The sequence below is a fragment of the Solanum lycopersicum genome, chromosome 3 (assembly GCF_036512215.1).
Source record: "Solanum lycopersicum chromosome 3, SLM_r2.1".
In the NCBI taxonomy this organism is placed as follows: domain Eukaryota; kingdom Viridiplantae; phylum Streptophyta; class Magnoliopsida; order Solanales; family Solanaceae; genus Solanum; species Solanum lycopersicum.
The window spans coordinates 61,965,909-61,991,301 of record NC_090802.1 but is presented as its reverse complement, the minus strand read 5'-3'; the positions used below and the strand labels follow the sequence as shown (position 1 = coordinate 61,991,301).

At 31.7% G+C, this 25,393-nt stretch overlaps 1 protein-coding gene across 4 annotated transcripts; it reads left to right on the top strand.

The window, feature by feature from the left end:
* Positions 1-7,462: 7,462 nt before the first annotated feature.
* On the top strand, positions 7,463-25,360 carry LOC101265017 (pre-mRNA-splicing factor ATP-dependent RNA helicase DEAH1-like). 4 transcript variants are annotated; one of them, XM_069295325.1, is made up of 28 exons: positions 7,583-7,755; positions 9,126-9,225; positions 9,298-9,431; positions 9,543-9,740; positions 9,863-9,940; positions 10,045-10,131; positions 11,168-11,201; positions 11,319-11,373; positions 12,471-12,530; positions 12,669-12,740; positions 12,844-13,003; positions 13,315-13,378; positions 14,700-14,779; positions 14,916-14,983; positions 15,069-15,126; positions 15,355-15,412; positions 15,515-15,583; positions 16,577-16,645; positions 16,778-16,867; positions 18,518-18,604; positions 18,786-18,901; positions 18,983-19,049; positions 19,623-20,669; positions 21,171-21,233; positions 21,778-22,002; positions 23,276-23,338; positions 23,441-23,513; positions 24,954-25,360. In XM_069295325.1, the coding sequence occupies exons 11-28, from the start codon at positions 12,996-12,998 to the stop codon at positions 24,995-24,997; spliced, it is 2,349 nt and encodes a 782-aa protein (XP_069151426.1). In that variant the 5' UTR covers positions 7,583-7,755; positions 9,126-9,225; positions 9,298-9,431; positions 9,543-9,740; positions 9,863-9,940; positions 10,045-10,131; positions 11,168-11,201; positions 11,319-11,373; positions 12,471-12,530; positions 12,669-12,740; positions 12,844-12,995; the 3' UTR covers positions 24,998-25,360. The 4 variants fall into 4 exon arrangements, with proteins under 4 accessions (XP_004236490.1, XP_010318840.1, XP_069151426.1 ...); XM_069295326.1 differs by having other exon boundaries at positions 9,543-9,794; XM_004236442.5 differs by lacking the exon at positions 12,844-13,003 and having other exon boundaries at positions 7,463-7,755.
* Positions 25,361-25,393: the final 33 nt, after the last annotated feature.

Genomic DNA, 25,393 nt, shown 5'->3' with positions numbered 1-25,393 from the left:
TATATTATAATAAACAAATATTTATCAGTTATAATAATAATATTATTTTTTAATTAATTTATAATATAAGTTTAATACATATTATAAAGAATAATTTATTATTTACCTATAATACAAGTTTTAATAATGGATAATATATTTATCACACATTTTAAAACACTTATAATATAATGTGATAATATTTTTACCAAACAAACATAATATATTTCAAAAACAATTATAATTCACTTTAATTACATATTACAGATTTATCGCAATATTGCTATAAATGGTTATAAACAAAAAGTATATCTAAAATCAATAATTATTTTTTAAATTGTATTAATTTATTTAATTTTTTCTATAAATATTACTTCCTCAGTTTCAAAAAATTTGGCCTAGTTTGATCACTAACGAAGTTTAAGAAAATAAAAATAACTTTTTAATCTTGTGATTCTAATTTAAAGTTATATCAAATGTATCAAAATACTCTTTAATTTTTGTGATTCTAATTTAAAGTTTTGTCAAATGTACCAAAATACTCTTTGATCTTGTAATGTCACGTGAAAAATTAAAATTAAAATGCTACAAAAAAAGTAAAGAATCATATTTTAAAATAAATTATTTTTTAAACGGACGGAGTATACAATTTTGCCTTTTCTTGATCTTGTACCAGGTGACTATAATTTACACATTTTTCTTATGTGTCTTTTTAATTAATTATAATTTTTTATAAAGATAAATAAGTTGCTATATTTTATTATAATATAAATTTTGACAAATTAATCAAATCATAATTAATTTATATTTATTTTAAATAGTTTCAAAAAGATGATTTTAAAAAGTTGATATAAGAATGAAGGTGTAATATCCAAATTCAAAGGAAAAAATGAAACCTTTTAGAGAATGATAGATATAATTAAGTATTTAAGAGCAAATTACAGATATCACATGTTTTTAAGGTAAAATTATAATTTATCCCTTAAAAGTTTATAAATATAAAGATATCTTAAAATAGATACAATAATATAATCACTGATACATTAATCTAATGTGCGAAATATATTAATCGTTAAATAAGATACATTACATTTTATACATAATACACTAATCTAATGTACATTTTATACATAATACACTAATTTAATGTGCGAAATATATTAATTTGATATGCGAGATACATAAATATAATGCGTGAAAATAAAGAATTTGAAAATTTATAAAACTTATAAAAGATAATGATATTAAATAAACTAAAAGACGAAATTTTCGTAATTAATCCAATATTAAACTAATAAACTTTCCTTAACACAGTGGTGGGCAACATATCATGAGTACGTCATTATAAGCTCACTATAAGTTTAGATTTATTTTTAACTAGTGTATTTAGCCGCGCTTCGCGCGGTTATGAAAATGATTAAAATAAAATTACATATTAATATTAATAATTACTTTAATAAAAAGAATTTTTTTTAATCACATAATTTTATAGAAGAGAAACTATGAAAAATATTTAGATTAAATATGAAATTTATTAAGAAATCAATATATGTGAACTTCGAAAAGTTAAATATTAAAAATAAATTTTATAGAGAAAAAGGGAAGGTAATAAGAATTGGGTGATATTAGAACTACTTAAATGTAAACTTGTGATCATTTTTTTCTTTTTTATTGAGATTTTCTTAGTATAATTTATATATATTTATGTAAACTTTACATCTAATCGTTCTTTTATGCTTATTTGTGATTTTATAAATTATATTCTTAGTATAATTTTTCGGTAATGTATAACTCAGATTACTATTAATAGTTAGTATTCATGACTATATAGTTAGCCAACACTATTATAAATCATTATCCACAATTACTATTACTTGTCCTCGTCATGACCCAATCATCACATGTTTTAATTATTTTTATTGTACAATATTAGATTAATTTAATATTTGTATTAATGACTTTTTAATAATTAAATTTTAAATAAAGAAAAGTTTAAAAATCTTAATTAGTTAAATTTCATACTTATTATTATTATTAATATTGTTATTATTATCATTATACTTAGGTTTAGATATCCAATTATTTTTGGGACAACTTATATTGAAAAAAAATATAAAATTTAAAAATAACATAAAAGAGAACAAAAGAGAGAATTAACTACGAAAAAAAGATTTAAAAAAATGACACATACACAATTTCTATTTCTTTTAATTTTATTTGGCTTAAACACAAAATATTAAATAATATTTTTCACATTTTAAATAAATATTACATTTAACATAATAAATTTCTAAGAATAAAAAGTCACAGTAATTAAGAGGTAATATGACTTTGAACTTTTGTAATATAATAAGAGTAATATTTGTACATTATTACACTAATAAAGAACATTAATTATAGAAAATGAAATATAAACAAATTAGAGTTATTGAGACAAATATTTTATTATAAGTAAATAGATAGGTAGGAAAGCAACTAAATTTTTAAAATTATAAATTAATCATAATTTTGAAATAACTTTAGAACTCCCAAAAAATAACAAACATGAAAATATAAAGACTTATTAATAAACAACTTGAAATATTCTAAGAAAAACAACAAAAATGAAAAATTTAAGAATTGTAATTTTACATATTAATAAATAATTTATTTTTGATAAAATTATGTGTAATTTAAAAATAATAAATTAACTTTACATTTTTATGATTTATCATTTTTGTTAATAAAAATTGTTTCACCGGATTATGAAAGTATATGTTCACATATTTTTTTAAGTAGCATATCGATTTCTACTTCTATATTTTAAAATATTATAAATCACAAACACAATAAACTAATATCATCAATAAAAAAAGTGAGAGATGAATTTACCTAAACAAATAATTATTTTGAAGAGTGTTATCATTATATACAGTTAAATTATCTATAAATCATATAGAGGTTTAAGGAGAATAAATTAGATGTTTTTTTTTAAAAAAAAAAACTCAGATTTCTATCTTCGTGAACATAAACAAATAATATTAATATATGTTTCAACAAAGAAAGAGTTGTAATTATATTAGACATATCAAATAATTTTTCCTTGTAAACTCAAATTATGCAAGAATGTCTAACCATTTTCATTATAGATATATCTTCTATAATCGGCAAATCTAATTAAATAAGTTAAAAAATTATCTACCAAAAAACAAAAAAGATAAAGAATAAGGAGAAAATTACATTTAAACACATATAATCATTTTTTGACAAAACATAAATAATTCAAAAAGAAATAATATAATAGAAACATTACTTCTTAAGGACCTAAAAAAATAAAGAATAATCACTATATAGCTCAAAATCCATTAATCTCTATCTCTTAATGTTTTCATTTCATCCTATGTATAAGAGTCAAGAAAAATAATAACAAATAAATTATTAGTCCTAAAATGAATCTCAAAGATAACAAATTAAAATATTACATCTCATAAAGGATAAGAAAAAATTACATTTAATCATAAATTCTGCTACATAATCATTTTGAACAAATAATCAATATATATAACTCAAAATCCATTAATCTTCATTGCTTGATGTTATCATTTCATCCGATAAACAAGAGTCAAGAAAAATAATAACAAATACATTATTAGTCATAAAATAAATTTCAAAGATAACAAAACAAAATAATTTATGTAGAAGAAATAAAAATACGATGACATATTAGCCTTACTTGCTAATTAAAAGTAATATATGAAATAATATTTAAAAAAACAATGCACCTCAAAGCTTACAAATATTGTAACATTCCTTCCACTAATTCCCTACCCAAAGATGACTACAAAATAACACACAATTTTAGTGTAATTTTTTAGTGTTAATGTAACCTTTCACATTAAATAATTAGAAGTTATGAATATGAAAGGTTTAAGAGGTTATGAATATGAAAGGTTTGAGGGTTATGAATATTATTAATACTAATTTAAGAATAAAATTTATATAATTAAAGAGGTATAAATTTATTAAAAAAAATAATTAAAAAAATAAAGAAAAAATATCAAGTAAGAGAAGAAAATAAGAAAAAATGATGGAGGTCATAGAGAGGTGCCACATCACCTCCTCTATGATCATCATTTATATTCATATATAGATTTACAAAAAATATAAGCCTAATATAGCCCGTTTCTCTCTCACATAAAAATACAAACTACTTACTGCCTATTATTCTTTTACTTTAATCCTCAACCTACATATCTTCATGAATCAAGTATAAATAAATTGGAGATGTATTCTATCTTGTCGAATTACCTTCGTAGTTCTTCTTCGCCCGACCCCCATCTCATAACATCTCGAGCGTCTCACATTTTTTTGGTGTATCCATGCATATGTATCTATCCACACACCATCTCTTCATACATCCAAATAATCTCAGTCTTAATTTTCTTATCTTGTGTGCCACCTAAATAATTTATGTAAAAAAAACTTTTTAAAATATGGAGAAAATAACATAATAAGTTCTTCATGTTTGAGGCAGATTCAAAAAAACATCCTTTCAATATTTTTTTATATTTATAAGTGACTTTAATTCTTGAAGTTAGTCAAAAATCACTATTTTTGATTTCTAGCAAATGCAATTACTCTTCTTGATATTTAATGAAAACATGTAATTCTTTCTGTCTCAATTTATGTGGTACCAACAAGATTCAATCAAACTTTTTTATGTTATTTAAAAGTTTTTAGTAGTCAATTTTATGATATAATACTTTTTATGTCATTTTCAAATAAGATATGTCACACCTTCTATCTCAATTTACGTGACACTTATAGACAAGAGTCAATCAACTTTTTTTTATGCCTTTTAAATTGTTAATTATTGTTGTTTACAATACTTCTCAGTCATTTCAAATATTTACTTTACTAGTGAAATTATTCGCGCTTCGCGCGATTATATGAAATATTTATAAGATAATAATATGAAATATATAATATTTACGTTAGTATCGAATATATAGATAATATTTATATTTCTTTTCGTCTGTGATATCATAAACTTTTGTAAAACATATAATATATATTTGTTTGTTTTGTATATGTATATATTAGAACAAAATATTCACCGTGATGAAGTAAATGAAATAAGGGATAATATGTTGAAATAACAATATATTGTATTAGGTTGAAAATATTTTAGATGTTTTAATTTTCTCTATCTTTTTTTGGAGTAGTGATGTTCTATCCAAACTCTGGTTTCGTCAAAACAATATTGTTTTCTTTTATTTTATTATTACATTTGCTTATTATAATTTTTTAAACATTAATTCAATACTTATAAGATTTACGAAAAATGAAGCATATAAAGTCATGATTCATATTTAGTATTAAACTTTACAAGTAAGATGAAGAGACATGAGTTATAAATAATTTAAATGTATAATTTTATTAGCCACTAAATGTATTACTAATTATGTATTGATTTTATTTGTAAAATAAAAAAACAAAAAAAAGGTGTGAAAATACAAAAAATGAACAGAGAAAATATAATAATTGGTGATTACATAAAAATTATAAATGCATTTCAAAGCAAAAAGAACGACGACAAATTGTTACATACGCAAACAATGACATCATGAAAATAATAATATATTTTTCAATTACTTTTTATAATTTATAATAAAAGTGAAACTAATCATCATAAATTTTGTTGTTGTTAAAATTAAATAATTATATTTATTTTTTTCATAAGAAAGAGAAAATAGAATAGTAAAGGATCAAATGATTAGCATTGACAATATAATACATTTAGCTAAATTATTTACATAAATTAAAATTTTAAAAACTCTAGCGAAAGTAACTAAGTTGCTAATAAATTTCAAAGTGAAAAAATAATCTCTAATTATGCTTCATTTTTTTTCCTTGTACCATCTTCCTTTGCAAAGAGATCCGCCGTCATGTTTTTATCCATATGTCAAACTCTTCATATATGCAACCAACTGAATAAAAAAAAAGCATATACGAATTAAAAATAATTATGTCAAAAGAAAGAACGAAATATAAACCATATTTAATATATTTATATATTATCTTTTCAATAGTAATAACAATAGTAAATAATAATTATTTCTTGAAATCTAACAAATATTATAATCAAACTATATTATATATGGAAAACTAACTATTAGAAAGAGTAATTGCATACGAACAAAACATTGTTAAGAATTAAAGAGATTTTTTCAATCATACTTATTTGATAAATTATAATACAAACATAAAAATATATATTAAGAAAGCATGTCTAAGTACATATAAATAAAAAGAAAGACTTAAGAATGAAATATACCTTACCTTCATATATTTTTTTTTTGTTACATGTTAGCTAATTCACAAACAAGTATTATGAAGAAGAGAAATTATAACTTTGTATGTGAATCTTCATGAAAATAAATATGAATCTATATAGACAAAATAAAGGAAATGAAAAAATAAGGACTTAAGAATAATATATTTATTAACTTCATGTATTATTTTTTTTGTTACATGTTAATTTCCTTCACAAATCAAATACGAATTTATATAGACAAAAATAAAGAAGGTAAAAAATAAAAATTTCAATGAAGTATTTCTTACCTTTATGTACTTTTTTTTTTTGTTACAAATCAAACTTATATGATGAAAAAAAAAAGAATAATTGTGATGTGAATCTTCATGAAACTAATATAAATTTATAGGCAAAATAAAGGAATTTCATAAGACATATAAACTTATAAATTTAAATTGGAGGTTATGATTATAAATTATGAGAGTCATGAATATTATTAAAAGTAAAAATTAAAGAGGGGCAAGTCATGGGTAGTAACTCGTAGTGAATAAATTCAAAGATATAAATAAAAATACTTAAAATGTAAAAAAAAAATAAAAAAATTATGATTTCATGATTAGAAGTGAGATAAACAAATAGAAAAGAAATATAGAGAGTTTTTTTTTATATTATAAATGTTCATACATTAATAAAGTATTTATTTGTATATATTTGTATAAATGAAGTAATATATTTTTATAATAAAATAATTAATTTAAATTAGAAAAGTTAAAAATAAATAAATTATGTTTCTCTTTTAATTATAAGAGAGATAAATAAATAAAAAATAGGAAGAGTTTTTGTTATAAATGACCCACCATTAATAAAATATTTATTTGTAATAAATTTAAATAGCTTTTTATGATATACAATAATTTTTTTTTTTAAAAAAAAGATGAAAAAAGCTAAATGCAAATGGAGGCCATATAGAGGTGCCACATCACCTTCTCAATGGTCCTCATTTATATATATATATATTGATTTGTCTCACATAGATAAATTTGCAAGTCAATCAAAATTTTAATTGACTATATAATTTTTATATTATTCATAATTGTGATTTATAATATTTTTCTACGTAATTTTTAAATATATAAATTATTAAAAATCTTTTTAAATATTTAAGTGACTAAAATGCCGCTTAATAATATTTGCTTTCGACAAAATAAATTGCTCAAAAGGATGAAGGATCATTAATCTGCCAAAAGCATGAATAATTATTTTCCTTAGTTTCTCATAAAAAGTAAATCACAGAGTTTTTGGGCGACCAAGCTACATTAATCCCCATTCGGAGTTTCAAAATTTACATGCCAAAACCCTTCTACCGGTTCCTTGACGGAGCAGAGATTCCGTTGGCCCGCCAATTTTAAACGTCGCCGGATTTTTCGACTCTTTCGTTGAACTTGATTTCTAATCTCCGGTGAATTTCTGGCAATTTATTGGTAATTTCCCTGTCCTTCTATGTCGCTAGAGCTATATTTCCCTTTCCCATCATGAATGGACAAAACCCTAGTTCACTTGTTTCTTATATGCTATTTTACGAGATAACTTCTGGATTTGTTTTACATGTGTGATGGCTTTACAATGTTATAGTGAACTCAACACGGTTCAAATTAGTTCAATCTCTTCCTTTCTGAATATCTACTTCAAGAAAAATCATGAAAGATGAATGTTTATCATCGTACTATGATGTTCAATTCTTCATAAGAAATTTATATTATTTAAAGTAATTGACCAAATCTTTCTAGCTATATCAGATAATGGGTTTCAGTGCCGCCAATTCAATAGTGTTTACGTGTAAATTGCGCTGACAGAGGTTTGATTTTCCAGTTTACAGTGTTTAGTGTTAATGTATTAATGAACTTGTAAGTATGTTAGTTTTATCAGGTAGTAGTTTATAGTCTTTATTGTCTACTAATCCAGGTTGGTTATTCTAGTGGGGCTATAGCTTAGCTAGTTGCAAAGACCTTCTGGATTATGAGATTTGACTACTTGAAATGGTAAATTAGAAATTTTGTTTTTGATTCTACCACCTCTTATTATTATTGAACTCGATTAGTTTGTTTTCCCTCTCCTTGAGATAGGGGGTTTGAAAAATGGAGTTGACATTTATTATCGAGTTAGTCTCTCGTTGAGGAGATATTTGATTTTTTAAACACACGGTTTAAACTACCTTATGGGTCTTCTGTGGTGGTGTTCTACACTCAATTAGTATATTTTTGAAGGTCCGTCCTTGATTTGTTGGCTTCACTTTACTGGTGTTTTCCTGACTTTTTTTCATGACAGACAATTAACCACTACTTATGATTTATGGCATTCTGATTGAATTTTAATGCATAAAATATTGTCTGTAGTATTTCAACCTGAAAAGGTTGATTTATTCGGATAAGGAATGCAACTAAGTATGGTTGCAAATGGGTGGTTGGGTAGAGTTTGTGTGAGTTAAAAATGGGTCACAGCCCAATCCATCCATATTTGTTGGTCAAAAGGGGTTGGGTGACTAATGGGTTGACCCGTTTTATACATATATGAGAAATCATTTTATTTTTAATGAGGAATATGTCACCCAAATAAGAGAGGTATGAACTATGATTATATAGCAGAACTCAGAAAAAGAACTTACGCCAAAAGCAATTGAAATAACTCAAATTACCTTTGGGATTGTACGGGTGCAATTTAAGATCAAAATACTCTTTCCAGCATGTTATGTCGAGGATCCATGATGAGAGGTAGGAACTCTAGCAATGTTGATGTGAAGATGCTTATTAGTAAATCTAACTTCCATTCTTGTGTCTGTTGTTGCTTAATGCAGTAAAAAATGGGGTCTGAATTAAGGATGTGGGTTTCAGACAAATTGATGTCTCTCCTGGGGTACTCACAGTCCACAGTTGTCTCTTATGTTCTTAATCTGGGTACGTCTTTTTCTTACATTTTAATAAACAATTGTTGTGGCAACATTGTTCATAACATCAATTTTCATGCAGCTAAGAAAGCTTCATCAGCTGCCAATCTAACAAGTCAGCTTGTAGATGATATGGGTATGTCATCCTCTAGTGAAACAAGAGTTTTTGCTCAAGAGATTTTTGAGAGAGTTGAACAAAAGAAGACAGGGCCAAATGTTAGTTTCTCTTTGCAATTTCAGTTATTTCATAGGGTCAGACTAGCAAGCATTCTTTTGGGTAAAACATTGTGCTTTATCTTGTGACACTTGGTGCCTCTTGTTCACCAGCTATATTTACAACAAGAAAGGGAGGCTGCTATGTTGGCGAGGAAACAAAAGACGTATTCACTTTTGGAGGCTGATGATGAAGATGACAATATTGTCGGTGTGGAAAGTAGTTCCGTTCCTTCTCAGACTAGGAAAGAGGATACCCGTATAAAGAAGTTCAGGAAGAGGGTTGAGACCCATGGAGACGAAGATGATGAGGCATAGTGCTTATACTCTTCTTCTTCTTGATAGAATTCAGTTTTATTTCTGATGGTAAGCTGCTGTAATATTGAATCTTGTTTTAACAAGTTGCTTTGTTTTGACTGAATATGATGGTGCAGGTAGTTAAGGATGAGGAGGATGATAGACGGGTTCGGAGACGAACATCCCAGGACCAAGATGACAGTGACAACTCTGAGGTACGACATATGGTGTATTCTTTTGACTTTCTTGCTTGTTCACCTTTCTCTGTACTCAGAAATCCCGATCCACTTGACGTCAACTGCATGTCTTTCGGTTGCAGTCGGAAGAAGAAATACTTCGGGACCAAAGAGAGAGGGAGGAGTTAGAACGACATATCAGAGAGCGAGATGCTGCCGGGACTAGAAAGGTGAGCAATCTTAACTTTGTTTGAACCTCTGTGTGCTTAGATACCAGGCGGTGCTTCTATGATTTGAATTCGCTGTCAGTTTGTTTTCGGTGGATTGGTAGATAAATCTATTTGTTCTTGAGCGTTTTCGAGTTGTAAAATTGACGCGCGAATGCACTCTCGACATTAGAGATTGGTCCCTTACAATTACAAATAAAGTGGGGTTGTCTTGTGGATTTAACTAATTTTAAGCATCTTAAACCAGCAACAACAAACACACATGACAGAACAACTATGCCTCAATGCTAACAAATTTGGATCAGCTGTATGAACCCTCACTGGCCATGCTCCCCAATTTAATTCATCTCAGTCCAACCTATGTGAGGATTCATCATGCATTGACTAGTTTGACCATTTTTACAACATACCACAACCCTTGTCCTTTTCCCGGGCTTGGGACTGGCGATGTAAGCATCTGAAGCCAGCAATGCAATTGTAGATAAAGTTTTTTTATTTGAACGCCTTTGTTTCTTTTAATTGTAGAAGTGTAGAGCTGTGGCATATATTCACTACTACTAGGTATTTCTGTGTTTTATTTGCTGTCATATTCATCGTCTTCTAATAGGTTGCCAGTCTGAGCATCACATGCTTTAATTGTGTTTTCTTTTGAATCTTTGCGGTACCTTCTTGGTACTAGCCTTAGTAAACACTTCATCTCAAAAAAAATAAAAGGAAGAAGCTTTGATTTGTTTTTTGCGTTGATATCGCTAATTCTTTGAAGGCCTCTCTTGATTAGTTGGACTTCTCATTTTTAAAGCGGTAAAATGGAGGCACGTATGCAGCCGTATTTTCTGTGTTATTTTACTATTATACATCATTTGTGATTGGTTTAGTTGGAATATCACACCCCTTTTTGTATTTCTGCTTTCACATATTTACTTGAAATCACCTGATATGATTTCGTTTGTGTCTATTAATGAAGGTCAGACTTGTTTCTTGTATGCCAACATTAACTTCTCGTCTTTGTTATAATGTGGTATTTTGTCTTCAATAACAGTTGGCAGAGCCAAAATTAACAAGGAAGGAGGAAGGTACCTTATTGTAGTTACAATTCTTGCTGTATATTTATTTGTTTATTTTTCCTGTTTTTCAGTAGAAAGAACAGTTTATGCAAATGAGCTCACACACTCATAATTAATAAATGACAGAAGAAGCAATCAGGAGGGCTGATGCATTGGAGCAAGATGACATTGGATCTTTAAGGTTAATGACCATAGAATCTGGTTCAGTATTCTATTATTATCTTGTATCTCACCAAAAATTTTTTCGCTTTAATAACCACGTAGATCCATCCTTAACTTGGAATACCTCTTCTTTTGTGGTTCTTTTACTTGTCTATTTTATTCAAAGAAAGTAACTGAGGTGTATTTGAGTAGTTAACATCCAAAAAAGAAAAGAAGAAGAAAGAAATGGGAGGTAGATTAAATAGGTCTTGTAGTTCCAATGTTGTTGATCTTGGGAAAACATAATTTTGCTTGATGGGGGATATGATAATAATGGATTTAAATTGGAGCCTTTTGACTTTCTTGGCTTAGAGCTTGGATATCAATTTTTTGGTTATTTAAATATTTCACTCTTAAAGAAAAACCAAACAATAGATAGATCTGTATATCAGTTAAATTTTAATTCAGGCATATCTGCAGACAATTGACAAGTACATGCAGATTAAGAACTCGGTTTACGAAAGTCATTCGTCAAATCATCCTGACTGTTTAGTTTGCATCAAAAGTATTGATGGAACAGTAATTTTTTAAAAATATGGAGTGCGTCTGTCCGAATAATCTCATACTTCTTTCATTCTAAACAAGTTAAAGAAGATTTAATGGCGTTGCACTTCAAGCAACTTTCTTTCTTTTTATCTTCTGCACTCTCCAACTCGTGATGTTTCATCTGTTGTCCTTTATTCTTCATAAAAACAAAGAATTAAAGATATTTTCTTCTACTGTCCACCAATGAATCGTTGAACATCAAGATATGGGAGTTCCTATTGAATTTCCAATGCATCCGGTGGGGGTTTGTGTCCTCAGTGTGACACGTGCCTGACAACACCTGTTCATGACAATCCCATCTCCTCTTTTAAGTTCTTGCATGTCAGAGTTGAGAGGAGAGATAGTACTATGGACAGAAAAAGACACATCGTTGCGTTTTGTACTAGAGAACTATTTTCCTATTCATCAGTTCTAGGGTTGGTTAGGTATATAAATGAGGAGCACTTGGTGTTAATGCAGAACAAGGTCTTGTTGAAAATAGACCGATATTATGTTATTGATTGAATAACTCTCACATATTATTTGATCCAGGAAAGTTTCAAGGCGAGAATACTTGAAGAAAAGGGAGCAGAAGAAGCTAGAGGAACTCCGGTATTTACATGATTGTACATTATAGCTCACATCTTCACTTATTATATGGAAGTAATTTACATTGTTCTATGTGATATGATGTAAAAATATTTCATTCTGGTTACTGGTCAATGTCTAACCACATTTGTGGTTTTCCAGAGACGATTTAGAAGATGAACAATACTTGTTTGAGGGAGTGAAGCTGACAGAAGCAGAGGAACGTGAGCTAAGGCAAGGAAATACACTTTCCCCCCTTGTTTTGATGCCCATTCCGGACATATTCTTAATTTGAGATTTTGTTTGTACTGATTTCTTCTTGCAATTGATTATATAGTGAATTCACTCCGTGGCACTTGTATATTTCAAGCCTTGTTTGTTGCTACTTGGAGATTGCATGCTGTGAAGAGCATCTACTGTTTTGGTATTGAATCCTAAAGTGAATCCTAAAGTGCCTCGTGTTTGTCATTCTCTTCTAGGAGCTTATATATGGATGGGTATACATGCTTATCTTTCCTGCTTCAGTGGAAGTCCTAATTCTAGTTAACATGAAATCATCTAGTGTTTTTCATCATTTGTCTGTTTGGTTATGAAATACATATTCCTGTGATCATTCAGAGAGATAAAATTTCATCGTTCCGTTATCATATGAAGATTCTGATGATTACTTACTGAATTCTTGTGAACGTGGAGTTAGTGCCTTTCTGCATTTTTTTTTTGTGTCCATTCTTTATAATAGGTTCTGGTTGAATGTGGGATTGCTTTGTATATGCATGTTGTTGTGTACTCAGAACCTGTACATTTGCAGATATAAGAAGGAAATATATGAACTTGTTAAGAAACGATCAGAAGATACCGGTGACATGGACGAGGTATTTAATATTCTGAATATTTTATCGTTCCAAGAACATGTCTCATTACATTCGTTATTTTATTGTCTCTGTCGTTTATTGCTTGTCATAGTCGCTAGTATCTCCGTTGCTTTCCCTCCCCCACAACATACATACAGAAAAGTAAAAAAGAAAAATGAGGTCTAGATATCACTGTATCTTTGTCTATTGTTTTCTATATGAGTTATTTAGTGCTTTGATCCAATAAAGGCTACATCTGGGTACTTCTACCTAAAGGATGAGCTTTCCTTGCGCTAATCTTCCTTTATGAAAGACTTCTCTTTATCCCATAACAATATTGTTTCCTTATATATTCTCTCAAGGCTTGATAATAATTTTGTGAACTTGAGGAATAGCCTTTTATCCATTCCTTAATGCTTTTTGATGCACCCAAGAGGTTTTATATGTATAGATGATTCAATGTCATTTATAGGAAATTATATCTTTTTTATCGTTTTCTGCTTTTACTGTTTTAGTGTACTTCTTGTATTCAGATTTTTTCCGTCCTTTGTAAATAAAATTTGTTACTTAATGAAAAAAAACCTCTCTTAAAGCTTAAGTCCAGTTAAATTCAGAACTTCGAATGAAAAAGCTTAACTTGTGGATTTGTTGTCTAAATTATATGTTTCTTTCATAGTTAAAATAATGAATGATTTTACCTTTTCTCGAAGGCCTCCTTAAAAGTATCAAGAATCGGAAAAGAAAACCTCAAATGTTTGTTTTCACTCTTTCCTTCTCCGAATATATTAAAAGATATTGGTTATTTTTTTTTTTTTGGGGGGGGGGGAGGGGGGACTGTAATTTGAATTTTATGAACTATTGTAAGCCCTATATTATTATTTATACGTGGTTTATTTTCGTATCCAATGTTTACTGTACCAAATAATTCATAAGATAAGTCCAAATCATAGCTAGTGGCTGAGAGGAATTTGATTAAGGGGATCAAAAAAGTTTAAAAATTGTCACATTTTGGATATGAACCTATGTCAAGGGGATTCAACAACTTAATATATACATAAAAGAACTGTTTTAACCTTATTGCATTGGTTAAATTTTTCGGTTAAGGGATTCATTATAACCCCTTTTACAAAAGGTAGCTATGTCGCTAATCATGTCGAGTTGAGTTTGATTCTTTGTTACTAGTGCCACCAATCTGAAAAATATGTGAACCAATTGTAAATATTAGAAATAGGGGATATAAAATAAGTTGATTCTGAGAGACGGAATATGAACTCTATGCCTTTCTCCAGTTTCTGTCAGTTCTCATATGAAGATCCCTTATAGTTGCTTGTTTTAAATACAGTATAGGATACCTGATGCTTATGATCTTGAAGGTGGTGTAAATCAGGAAAAGAGGTTTTCGGTGGCTTCGCAGCGATACAGGTTAGTTATATTGACAAAGATAGTTCTAACAGTTGCTCTAGCATAGAGTTGTGCAAAGTGTGTTTTGATTTTAGAGAGTCAATTTTTATTACTTGAGAAGTTTATATGGTCTTCTATTTTGTTTTGACATTTCCAGGGATCCAGATGCTGCTGAAAAGATGAATCCTTTTGCTGAACAAGAGGCATGGGAGGAACATCAGATTGGTAATAGCTAATTCACCTTCGTTGAAGTTTTTATGAACTCAGAAGTTTTCGAGTCTCTAAATTTGGAATCTTCATCACAACACAGGGAAGGCGAACCTTAAATTTGGGTCAAAAGATAGAAAGTCAAGATCTGATGACTACCAGTAAGCTCTAGCTTCTCTCTCTCCTCTCTCTCTCTCTCTCTCCCCTTTTCCATGTATGCGTACAATGTAAATGCATGTAGGATGGTATGGAAAATTTGCACGGTATGGAAAATTTGCTTCTGTGCTTTTCAGATAGTGTATTTTGCTATATGTAGGAATGAGGATCTGAGGTTAAGATGTTTATACCTAAATCTTAATATTTAAAACCTAAGAGCTACTTTGGTGCAGATTTGTGTTTGAAGACCAAATTGAGTTCATAAAGGCAGCCGTAATGGATGGTGTTAATGTATGCCTGCTTATTCAACCCTGTTGACGTGTTGTTATGCTAAATCTTCTCTTGATAATTTCTTGATCGTTGTTTTAAGATTTATCGTTGGTTTGTGTTCAGGTTGACCAAGAGCCTTCCACTGATTCAATAGAGAAAACTATGGCTAATTCAGCATTTGAAAAACTCCAGGTATTGATTTATCAGCATCATGCTATGCAATAAAATCAGCACAATTAATTCTATGGTTTTCCACTACTTTGTTTTATAGTTTCTCTCATATGCATGAGACTGCTAACATTGAACTTCGTTTGTATTATTCGAATATATAAGTACACATCAGTGTCACTGCTTTATAAATCAATATGTGGTTGAAGAAGAGGAGTTGAAGTGTAGATATGGATAAAATGGAAGACACAAGGGCGTCAAGTCTAACTAAAAAGGGACATTTAGGCCTAACATCAGCCTACTACAGCGACCAATGCTGGTCTCTCCTTTCCTTCCCGCCTAAACCGTTTTCTAATCTCTTTGGCTTATTTTAGAGGTCTTGCGGGTCTTTCTTTTCCTTTTACTATGATGGGTTGTGCTTTGGGCTTCAAACTAGCAATGTATATCTGTGTGTTAAATCAAGTGATCATGAAATTTATGCTTTCTGTGTTCTTCTTTCATATAATATATCATGGACTATCCTTATAAAAAAAGTATATCATGGACATTGGACAGTATCATCTCCCCGCTACTCACCCACTAAAAATGAGGTTCTGTAATTAAGTTATTATTTTACTTTTGGAAGAAAAAGCACGAATCTACTCTACATATGTGCATGTGTGTAGATTATATGTATAGCCTTTTGAGTGTTTCGCCTAGTTTCTTTTCGTGCTTTGCGAGGTGGGAGTTTACTGAGGGATTTACATTGATCATATTGAGTTATAAATTTAAATTTATATTGCCAAAATGGGTGATTCTCTTTGTAGAATTCGTTGGATTGGAATTGAATACGAAGGCCTGCATCTATAAAGTTCTGCCTCATCTGTTAGAATCATTCGCTTTTGCTCTCTGGCTTTTGCAAGTTATCATGACCTCTTATTTTTTATTGAGACCAATTTTGCTAAATAGACCTTCCATTTTTATGTTTGATTTGTTGAATTTCATTTATACTAATCGTCTTTCATGGATACATTTTAGGAGGATAGGAAGACCCTACCAATGTATCCCTACAGGGATGATTTGCTCCAAGCTGTTAATGATCATCAGGTTGGGTTGATCGGTTGCTTGCATATGTTTTTACTTTTCTTTGTGGGTTTGAGGCTAGTTATAATGCCCTTTCCACTTTGTTTGCTGTGTTTTACATTTTATAAAAATTGGGTGCTGGTTGCACCGTTGCAGGTTCTTGTTATTGTTGGAGAGACGGGCTCCGGGAAGACCACCCAGATACCGCAGTATCTGCATGAGGCGGGATATACCAAACGTGGGAAGGTATGGATCTCTCTTATATAGAGTAGAGTATGTACCACACCCTTCAAAATTGAAATTGATGTTTTCTTTTTTAGAGGCAGAGACTTTTCTGATATGACATTTGCTAGCATACAAAGGGATGTGGTTGGAACTAAAAGAGAATGTCACGTAATTAGTGGAGGGGGGATATGCTACCTGACAGCTTCTATTTGATAAGAATGTACGGATTATTCGCATAAGCACCAAGAAAGTGCTAATGCTACAAAAGTTCAGAGGACTTATCCTTTTAGTTCTAGGAGTCCAAGAAGTCCACCACTTAGGTAAAATCATCTACACTTATTAATTTACCCCAATGAAGCTTTAATCAATAAGCACCTAAGATCGACATAGTGTATTGTTTTTGTATTCAATTCCAATCATCCTTTCTCTCTTCTAACGCGGATGATTTGTGCACCGGGCTGCCCTTTGTTGTCTCTCTCTGGACTGTGCAGAGTAATCAGAAAGGTGTTCTCCAGAGAGCTTATATATGCTTCCTAACTCTTTATTCCTAGCCTCTATATAGAATCCTTGATGTCTGTTTATTGCCCATTCTACTCCAAAAAGATCAAGGAAGAAGTCCAAAAATCCCACCAATTAGTCTATCATTTCTGTCTCCAGACTGCCAGGAGTACATAAACGTTTCGTACAGAAAGTTCTTATATGCTTCCTAGGAGGAGTTACAATTGGTCTCGCTCACCTGTCTTTTTTCTTGTTGAGAAAACCTCCTTGACTCTATTTATGCTAAATGTTGAGGACTTCTCAATTATTCTGGCTTTTGTTGTTTGGCTTTCTGCTGTTTTAGGTTTGGTTGTGGGTCTTGTTTCTGCAATTCTTGACAGTTATCTCTCTTCTTCTGGTCAAAGATGTTTGAAATGTTTCAATGTAGTTTTTATGAATTATTAAGGGCAGTCATATATCTTGTGTATAATTTGGATTGCCTGCCACTATATTGGTAATTTTACAGGAAGAGTTTCTTAATCAAGGCCTTGACCTTTGTAGTATGAGTTTTTTTCAAGTATCCTGCATTATTTATTTTAACTTCTGTTGATTCTGTGAAGACTTTTCCATGGTTAGGGCTTGTAAAATCTGTTTTATTGTCACTTTAAATGTTTGTGTTTTCTACCTTTCGAGATGTTTTAGCTCATCTTACTTTTGGGGATCTGTTGCGTGTTCCTTCGGTGTCTCTTTCATGTTCAGTGGTTATAACATGGAAGGATGATTGTCTCTGCCCTAACTAAAGGTGTGGTAGAATGAGCCTCCTAGACAGGCTTCCCCTATTGCCCTTGCAGCAAGCGAGGAACCCCAAGAAGGGGAATATAGAAGGCAGAATATCTGTCTATCCCAGGGTCATGTTTCTCAGGAGATGAACATATGGGTCCTAGGGACTTTTCTGCCTGTAATCTTGTAATGTTCGACAGCTAGGTCCTCTGCCAATTTCTTTATATTTTTAATAACGTAACAGTTTTTGAACTTGAGCCATAAGTTTGTTGTGATTTTTTTGGTAGTGATCTTATTTTCTAGGCAATGTTATCTCCTTTATGTTGAAGCCATCAAACGCCTGTTCTTAGCGATGTAGTAATGGGATCAGATATATTGTCTATAGTCTCTGAAAATAATATTTGCTTCTCATAGATTGGATGTACTCAACCTCGTCGAGTTGCTGCAATGAGTGTGGCTGCACGTGTTTCTCAAGAAATGGGAGTCAAACTTGGCCATGAGGTATGCTTTAGATGATACGTTTGTTTTTTTTATTAGTTAGAGATGGTATATTCACCCTTCTGTAGCAATATGTTAAAGCTGTCTTGCTCAAATGATATTTGTATCTTATAACTTGGAGATATTTTTTGTCAATCCTTACTTCAGCTGCCCAATATGTAATGATTTAATCCATCACATTCAGGTTGGCTACTCTATTCGGTTTGAAGACTGCACCTCTGAGAAAACGATTCTGAAATATATGACTGACGGGATGCTGTTACGAGAATTCCTTGGTGAGCCTGATCTAGCAAGTTATAGGTTTGTGCTGTACTAAATGATCTTGTCCTTACTTAACTCTCAAACCTTTTGAACTCTCTAAACAAGTGCCTGGCTTTTCAGTGTCATCATGGTCGACGAGGCACATGAAAGAACACTTTCAACGGACATTTTGTTTGGCTTGGTTAAGGCAAGTTTTCCCTAGTTTAGTTTTTAAATCTTTTTTGAATTTGTAGCCTTTCGATTAGTATGATGGCTAACTCATAATATAATTGGGAGTTACCCTTTGTTTAGAAACTGGGAAGCAACCGAAATTGCTAACTCTGTCCTTGTTTGTTTGTTAAAGTAGCTAGCTTGCGTATTGAATTCGTCCTAATTTCTCTACGTTTCAGGAATGAAACATGGAGGAAATTTAATTAAAAAATCTCTTTGTAGAAAGGCTTTTCCATGGGGCTCCCCAATATTCTCACTTAGATGCTCCAGGGAAGGAAAAGGAATTTTTTCTCAACATTCTCATAGGAAACAGGCATCATAAACTGTTCTCTCTTATATTTCCTTCCCTAGTCAAACAAATGATTAATAATTTTATACTTTTTCTTTCTCATTTTTTATGGTGGCTGGTGGGTTCTACGGATTAGTGAACTAGGATGGAGTGTACAAATTTGCATTAGTCTCTTGGGCCTTCAATTGCAACGCATAATGTGGTGTGAAACTGCATCCCATGGTCCTCGTGTTGCTAACAATCTAACTTCCTTTATAACAGGATATTTCTCGATTTCGGCCTGATCTGAAGTTGCTAATATCAAGTGCTACTCTGGATGCAGAGAAGTTCAGTGATTATTTTGACTGTGCTCCAATTTTTAAAATTCCTGGAAGGCGGTTTCCAGTTGAGATACACTATACGAAAGCTCCAGAGGCTGATTACTTGGACGCTGCAGTAGTCACCGCTCTTCAGATCCATGTAACTCAACCCCCAGGTGATGGTGACATATTAATCTTTTTGACTGGGCAGGAGGAGATTGAAACAGCAGAGGAGATCATTAAGCACCGGATAAAAGGCCTGGGGACAAAAATTGCTGAGCTGATAATTTGCCCAATATATGCAAATTTGCCAACAGAATTACAAGCCAAGATATTTGAGCCCACTCCTGAAGGTGCTCGTAAGGTTGTCCTGGCTACAAATATTGCTGAAACATCATTGACAATTGATGGGATTAAGTATGTTATTGATCCGGGTTTTTCTAAGATGAAGTCTTACAACCCTCGGACGGGAATGGAGTCATTATTGGTTGCTCCTATATCAAAGGCATCTGCGAACCAACGTGCTGGTCGATCTGGAAGAACAGGTCCTGGAAAATGCTTTCGGTTATACACTGCATATAATTACATGAATGATTTGGAAGATAACACAGTTCCAGAAATACAAAGGACCAACCTTGCAAATGTGGTGCTCTCTCTCAAGAGCCTTGGGATTCATGACTTGCTAAATTTTGACTTTATGGATCCCCCACCAGCAGAAGCTCTACTCAAAGCACTGGAGTTGCTTTTTGCCCTTAGTGCACTTAACAAGCTTGGCGAGTTGACTAAAGTTGGTAGAAGAATGGCTGAGTTTCCTCTAGATCCCATGCTGTCCAAGATGATTGTTGCCTCTGACAAGTACAAGTGCTCTGATGAAATAATAAGTATTGCTGCCATGCTTTCTGTGGGGAATTCAATCTTTTATCGTCCAAAGGACAAACAAGTCCATGCAGATAATGCACGGATGAATTTTCATGTGGGTAATGTGGGGGATCATATCGCGCTGCTAAAGGTTAGGTTCTTAATGATAACAACCTTGTTCTGGCACATCATATTCCTGGTCAGTATAGGTTTTTCTAGCCGCATGATAATGTGTTTTGCATGTCTGCTTCACATTTTTATCTTTCCTTGATCAATGATCAATCCTGTCTTTGAAGGACATCCACATATAGACCAAGTAGAAACAAGTGTATATGGCAGACTTGTATCCAAAAGGAAGTTTTACGGGTTGGAGGTAGACATGACAAATCTTTTGAGTTGAAAGGTTAACCAGAATAAAGAAAAATTTTATATGATAAGGTGAAAATAAGTGCTACCATTTGGAGGGTACATCTGTAGGATGTTAAGGAAAATACTGTCTTTGTCGGAATGGTAAATAATTGATATGTCATGAGAATACACTATCATTATTTAGCTATTTGAAAATTTAGCTTGCCATCTTTAATGAACAAAAGGAATACAGAGGTGCTGCTTGGTGCATGTTAAAAAGGTGATCTTCTTTGTTGTTTTCCAGGTTTACAGTTCCTGGAGGGAAACAAACTTTTCAACTCAGTGGTGCTATGAAAATTATATCCAGGTTTGTATGAAGCTCTGTTTTTATGCTGAGATAGTCTTTTCTTTTTCTTGTTAGAAAAAAGGCATCTAATGGCTGAGTAAAACACATGCAGATCATTTTCAAATTCTTGTTCTACGTTTAGATAGCCTCTTCTTTTCCTTGTTGGAGGAAGCCATCTAGACCAATAAAATGCTTATTGAGTTGAGCTATGACTTATGATTCTGGTGCTACAAGATATTTTAGTGAAACCATGCTTTGTTTGAAAATTCTACTGTCATTTAGTATTTTTCTGTTCTCTAGAAATTTATATTATTGCATTGAGACAGGCTTAAATGGAGAGACATAGACAATGAGGATTCACATAGCTAACTCCGAATTTCTTGGGACTTGGGCATAGTTATTGTTGTATCATAGACAATACTACTGGAAGGAACTGTTCCTGACTGTACTGTCCCTTTTATACTAAAGGGGTTTGCGGGGAGGATTTTAGCTTTGAAGTATGACTGAAGTTGATTCTTCATTACTACCTATAATGCTTAATGAAACTGTTTTTTTAACTTTGCAGGTCAGAAGCATGAAGAGAGCAAGGGACATCCGAGATCAATTGGAAGGCCTGCTAGAAAGGGTGGAAATTGAATTGACTTCAAATGATAATGACTATGAAGCTATAAAGAAGGCTATAACATCAGGATTTTTCCCCCACTCTGCAAAACTACAGAAGAATGGATCTTATCGAACTATTAAACACCCCCAGACAGTTAATGTTCACCCCAGCTCAGGTTTAGCACAGGTAAAGGGTTTTGTTTACTATGAAAATGGAAAAATAAATATAAAAAGAAGATCCTGCAAGTTACTAGATGCTCTAAATTTCCTGGCAGAGACAACAAACTCTCTTGCTGTTTTTGATAAAATAAAGGACATTTTGAGTGCACAAGTTATCATCTTATCATTATTTTTTTGGCGTCATCACTTTACTTGACCCAAGATATGGTATTCTTGTTGGCAACTTAACAGTTGAGATGCTAACACAATTTAAGATAAGTGATTGTAGATCAACCACCTATTGAGCTTATCTGGTGGCACATCATGGTTTCCTTCCAAGGATTGACTAGTCTTCGGATGATCATCCCTGAGATTTGATTGTTCCAAGAAGTTTGAATAATTCGATTTATTACTCAACCTATCAATGAGATCTTATCTGCCCTATCCCTCCCATTTCAATTCTTCCAGTTCTCTTTTGATGAGGTAAATAGTTCTATTATTAATGGAAAAGCACCTGTACACTAGCATATACCAAAAGGCAAAGAATCCACAACGTAATATGATCCTCTACTATAACATCAAATCATCTCGACTAATTGGGATCTCATGAGTGCACCAAGAACCGGGATCAAATGTACATACTTTGTACTCTGTCCCGTCGAAAGCTCTCAACCTCCACACACTCACATACACACACAGAGAACCTACATGGTGCTAGTGGGGCAACATTCCAGGCTCTTAAAGTTGTCTTCCTCCTCCTAAATTTTCAGATGGAGAGTGCCTCTTTTTTTGTACCCTTCATCACACAGTACTACTTTATCTCAAAATCTCACACCACAAACAATTTTAGGGGGTATACATATTCATGTGAACATTTACACTGACATGCATTTTTTTTTTTTAAAGACCATTTGCCTCCTTCGTTGACAAGTAAAATAGCTTCCTTCTAGTAAGTATAGAGGACTCGAATTTTCCCCTCACCAACAGCTTGTGATATAGTGCATCTAGTGAAAGCAAAGCATATCTTACCCCCTCCCATCTCCATGAGTGGATTCTACTTCCACCCCCTACGATGAAGGTTATGTTATTCATGTTGTTTGACTGTATCAACCAGCCAATGAGGTCTTATCTTCCCCGGCCTTCCCATTTCAATCCTTATGTGCTTTCAAATCCTTGCTCATATTTATTTTGCTTTGTATATTTCTTTTTTTGAGAAAGTTTTGCTTTGTATATTTATGTTGACAAGAAATGAAACGTGAACTTGATGATATTAGCAACTTCATTGCGCTTGCACATTGTAGGTGCTTCCCAGATGGGTTGTTTACCATGAGCTGGTCCTGACAACTAAGGAGTACATGCGGCAGGTGGTCCATCTTTTTCCTCTTATTTTTTTGTTTCTTATCAGTTTTAGTGTTACTCTAGCTGTAATGATTCACAGAGATTTTAATTGGGGATTGTCCTGGCAGGTTACTGAACTTAAACCAGACTGGCTTGTGGAAATAGCTCCTCACTACTATCAGTTAAAAGATGTCGAAGACTGTAAGTTCTCTTACTCTCCTTTACGGCTGCAGGTGTTTTAGTTTGTTATTTTCAGTTTCTGTATGTCTGGCTGCTTTATTGGTGCCTCACGGCACACTGCTATGCTATAGATTCCCACATATTTTTTGTGAAACCAGATTTGGGTGAAGTTCAGATTGAAGTTTCAACATGTGTTCGACCGTAGATTTGGAATCGTGTCACTTTTTTAAAAAATATATAATATGGAACATGATTTATATCCACAAGTTTGGCACAAAATCATCATTCTATAATGAACTAGATAATACATTATCCAAAAGTAATATCGCAAATTACAGTCATGTCTGCACCACAACAAAGAGCATCTGTTATAGTTAGCTTCAGCGTTTCACGCATTAGAGTAAACATGACCAAATTAAAATAACAATTAGCTCAATTTATCATTGAACTTGATTTTTTTTTCGGTCATATGTTGCGAAAGCTGGGGTTTATGCAAGTAAGCAACTGTCGGTGAAAAACTTTTTTTGGCTTTTCAAAGTCATTGTAACTGGTTTTTACAGCTGCTTAGGAGTAGACATCAATTTCAGGAGTGCCTTTAAACTAGGGGAAAGGGTAGATAGAGTAAATTGGAGTCATAAATAGATGGGGTTTTTTTAATTTAAAAAAAAAATAATAATTTTGGGGTAAGTTTTGAAATGTTAAAAGAATTCAACAACTAGATTTTGGTCCCAAAACAAGTTTTTTGTAGGACTTGGTTTTTTAACTAAAATTTTCCCCAAAACTAAACAAATTCTATGGCCAAACAGATTTTGCCAAAAAAATCCCAAAAGGTGCTTGCAATATCTATGATCAATCGGGTCCTAAGAGTTACCTTCCCATCTCATTGTTGAGGGACCTGCAACCTAACCTGGACGCTGGGTTTAAGCAAGGGACTAGTTATAGACATTTTCGTTTTCAATAAAATATTTGTTGTTTCCACTGGGAGAGTGTTAAACTGCACTTGTTTAAATGATAAAAAACAACTTTTGCAGAAACATCTTGCTTTTGGCAGTCAAATGCCTAATTGCCTACCTACTAGAATGATATCTTATGAGCTGTGACTAGTTTCATTTATCAAGAGAATTAATAGCTTATGACAATTAGAATCTAGAGAACTAGATCTAGTAAGCCTTGCTGAACTAGAGTCATTTGAAGGAGTTAGTCATTGGAAATTTAAAATGCTTACGTGCTTGGTGCATATTGGGGATTAAAATATTCAAAGGATAATCCTAGAAAGTTTAAATTCTTATCAGGGACATCCTCTTGAACCAAAATATCTAATGTTGAGGCAATTAATTATAATATTTTATTTTGAGGTTTGGCAGTTGGATTTGACTTTAAGAAAAAAAAATATGACTGTTGTTCCATTTGTTGATTTTAATAACCGATTATTGTTGCTCGATGTTTGTATGCCATATGCAGCTAGCTCGAAGAAAATGCCTCGTGGAACTGGGCGTGCATCTTAGGACCAATAGCCCCCAATTTTTTTTTTGGCAAAGAGCAGTTTCAAGAGAATGGTTTATGTTAAGACATGGATATTATTTGCCCATCATACTGTGAAGGTGGAAGGATTTTGCTATCTGAAGAACTCCATGGACAATAACTGATACAATTAGATAGTTGTATATACAATTTTGTAGATTCTACATTTATGTAGAATAACGGCTGTGATTCTCTATTCGTGCCTCTTTCTGATTACATTATGTTGCACAAACTTGTCTAATTAATGAACTACGCGTTTTTACTAACTAACTACTCGGTGTGCTAGTTATATTGTGGTTAAGCCACTTGTTTATCCAAGATGACCCTGTGATGAGCTAGTTATATAATTGAATTATGCATCTTTTAGCTTATCTGATTTG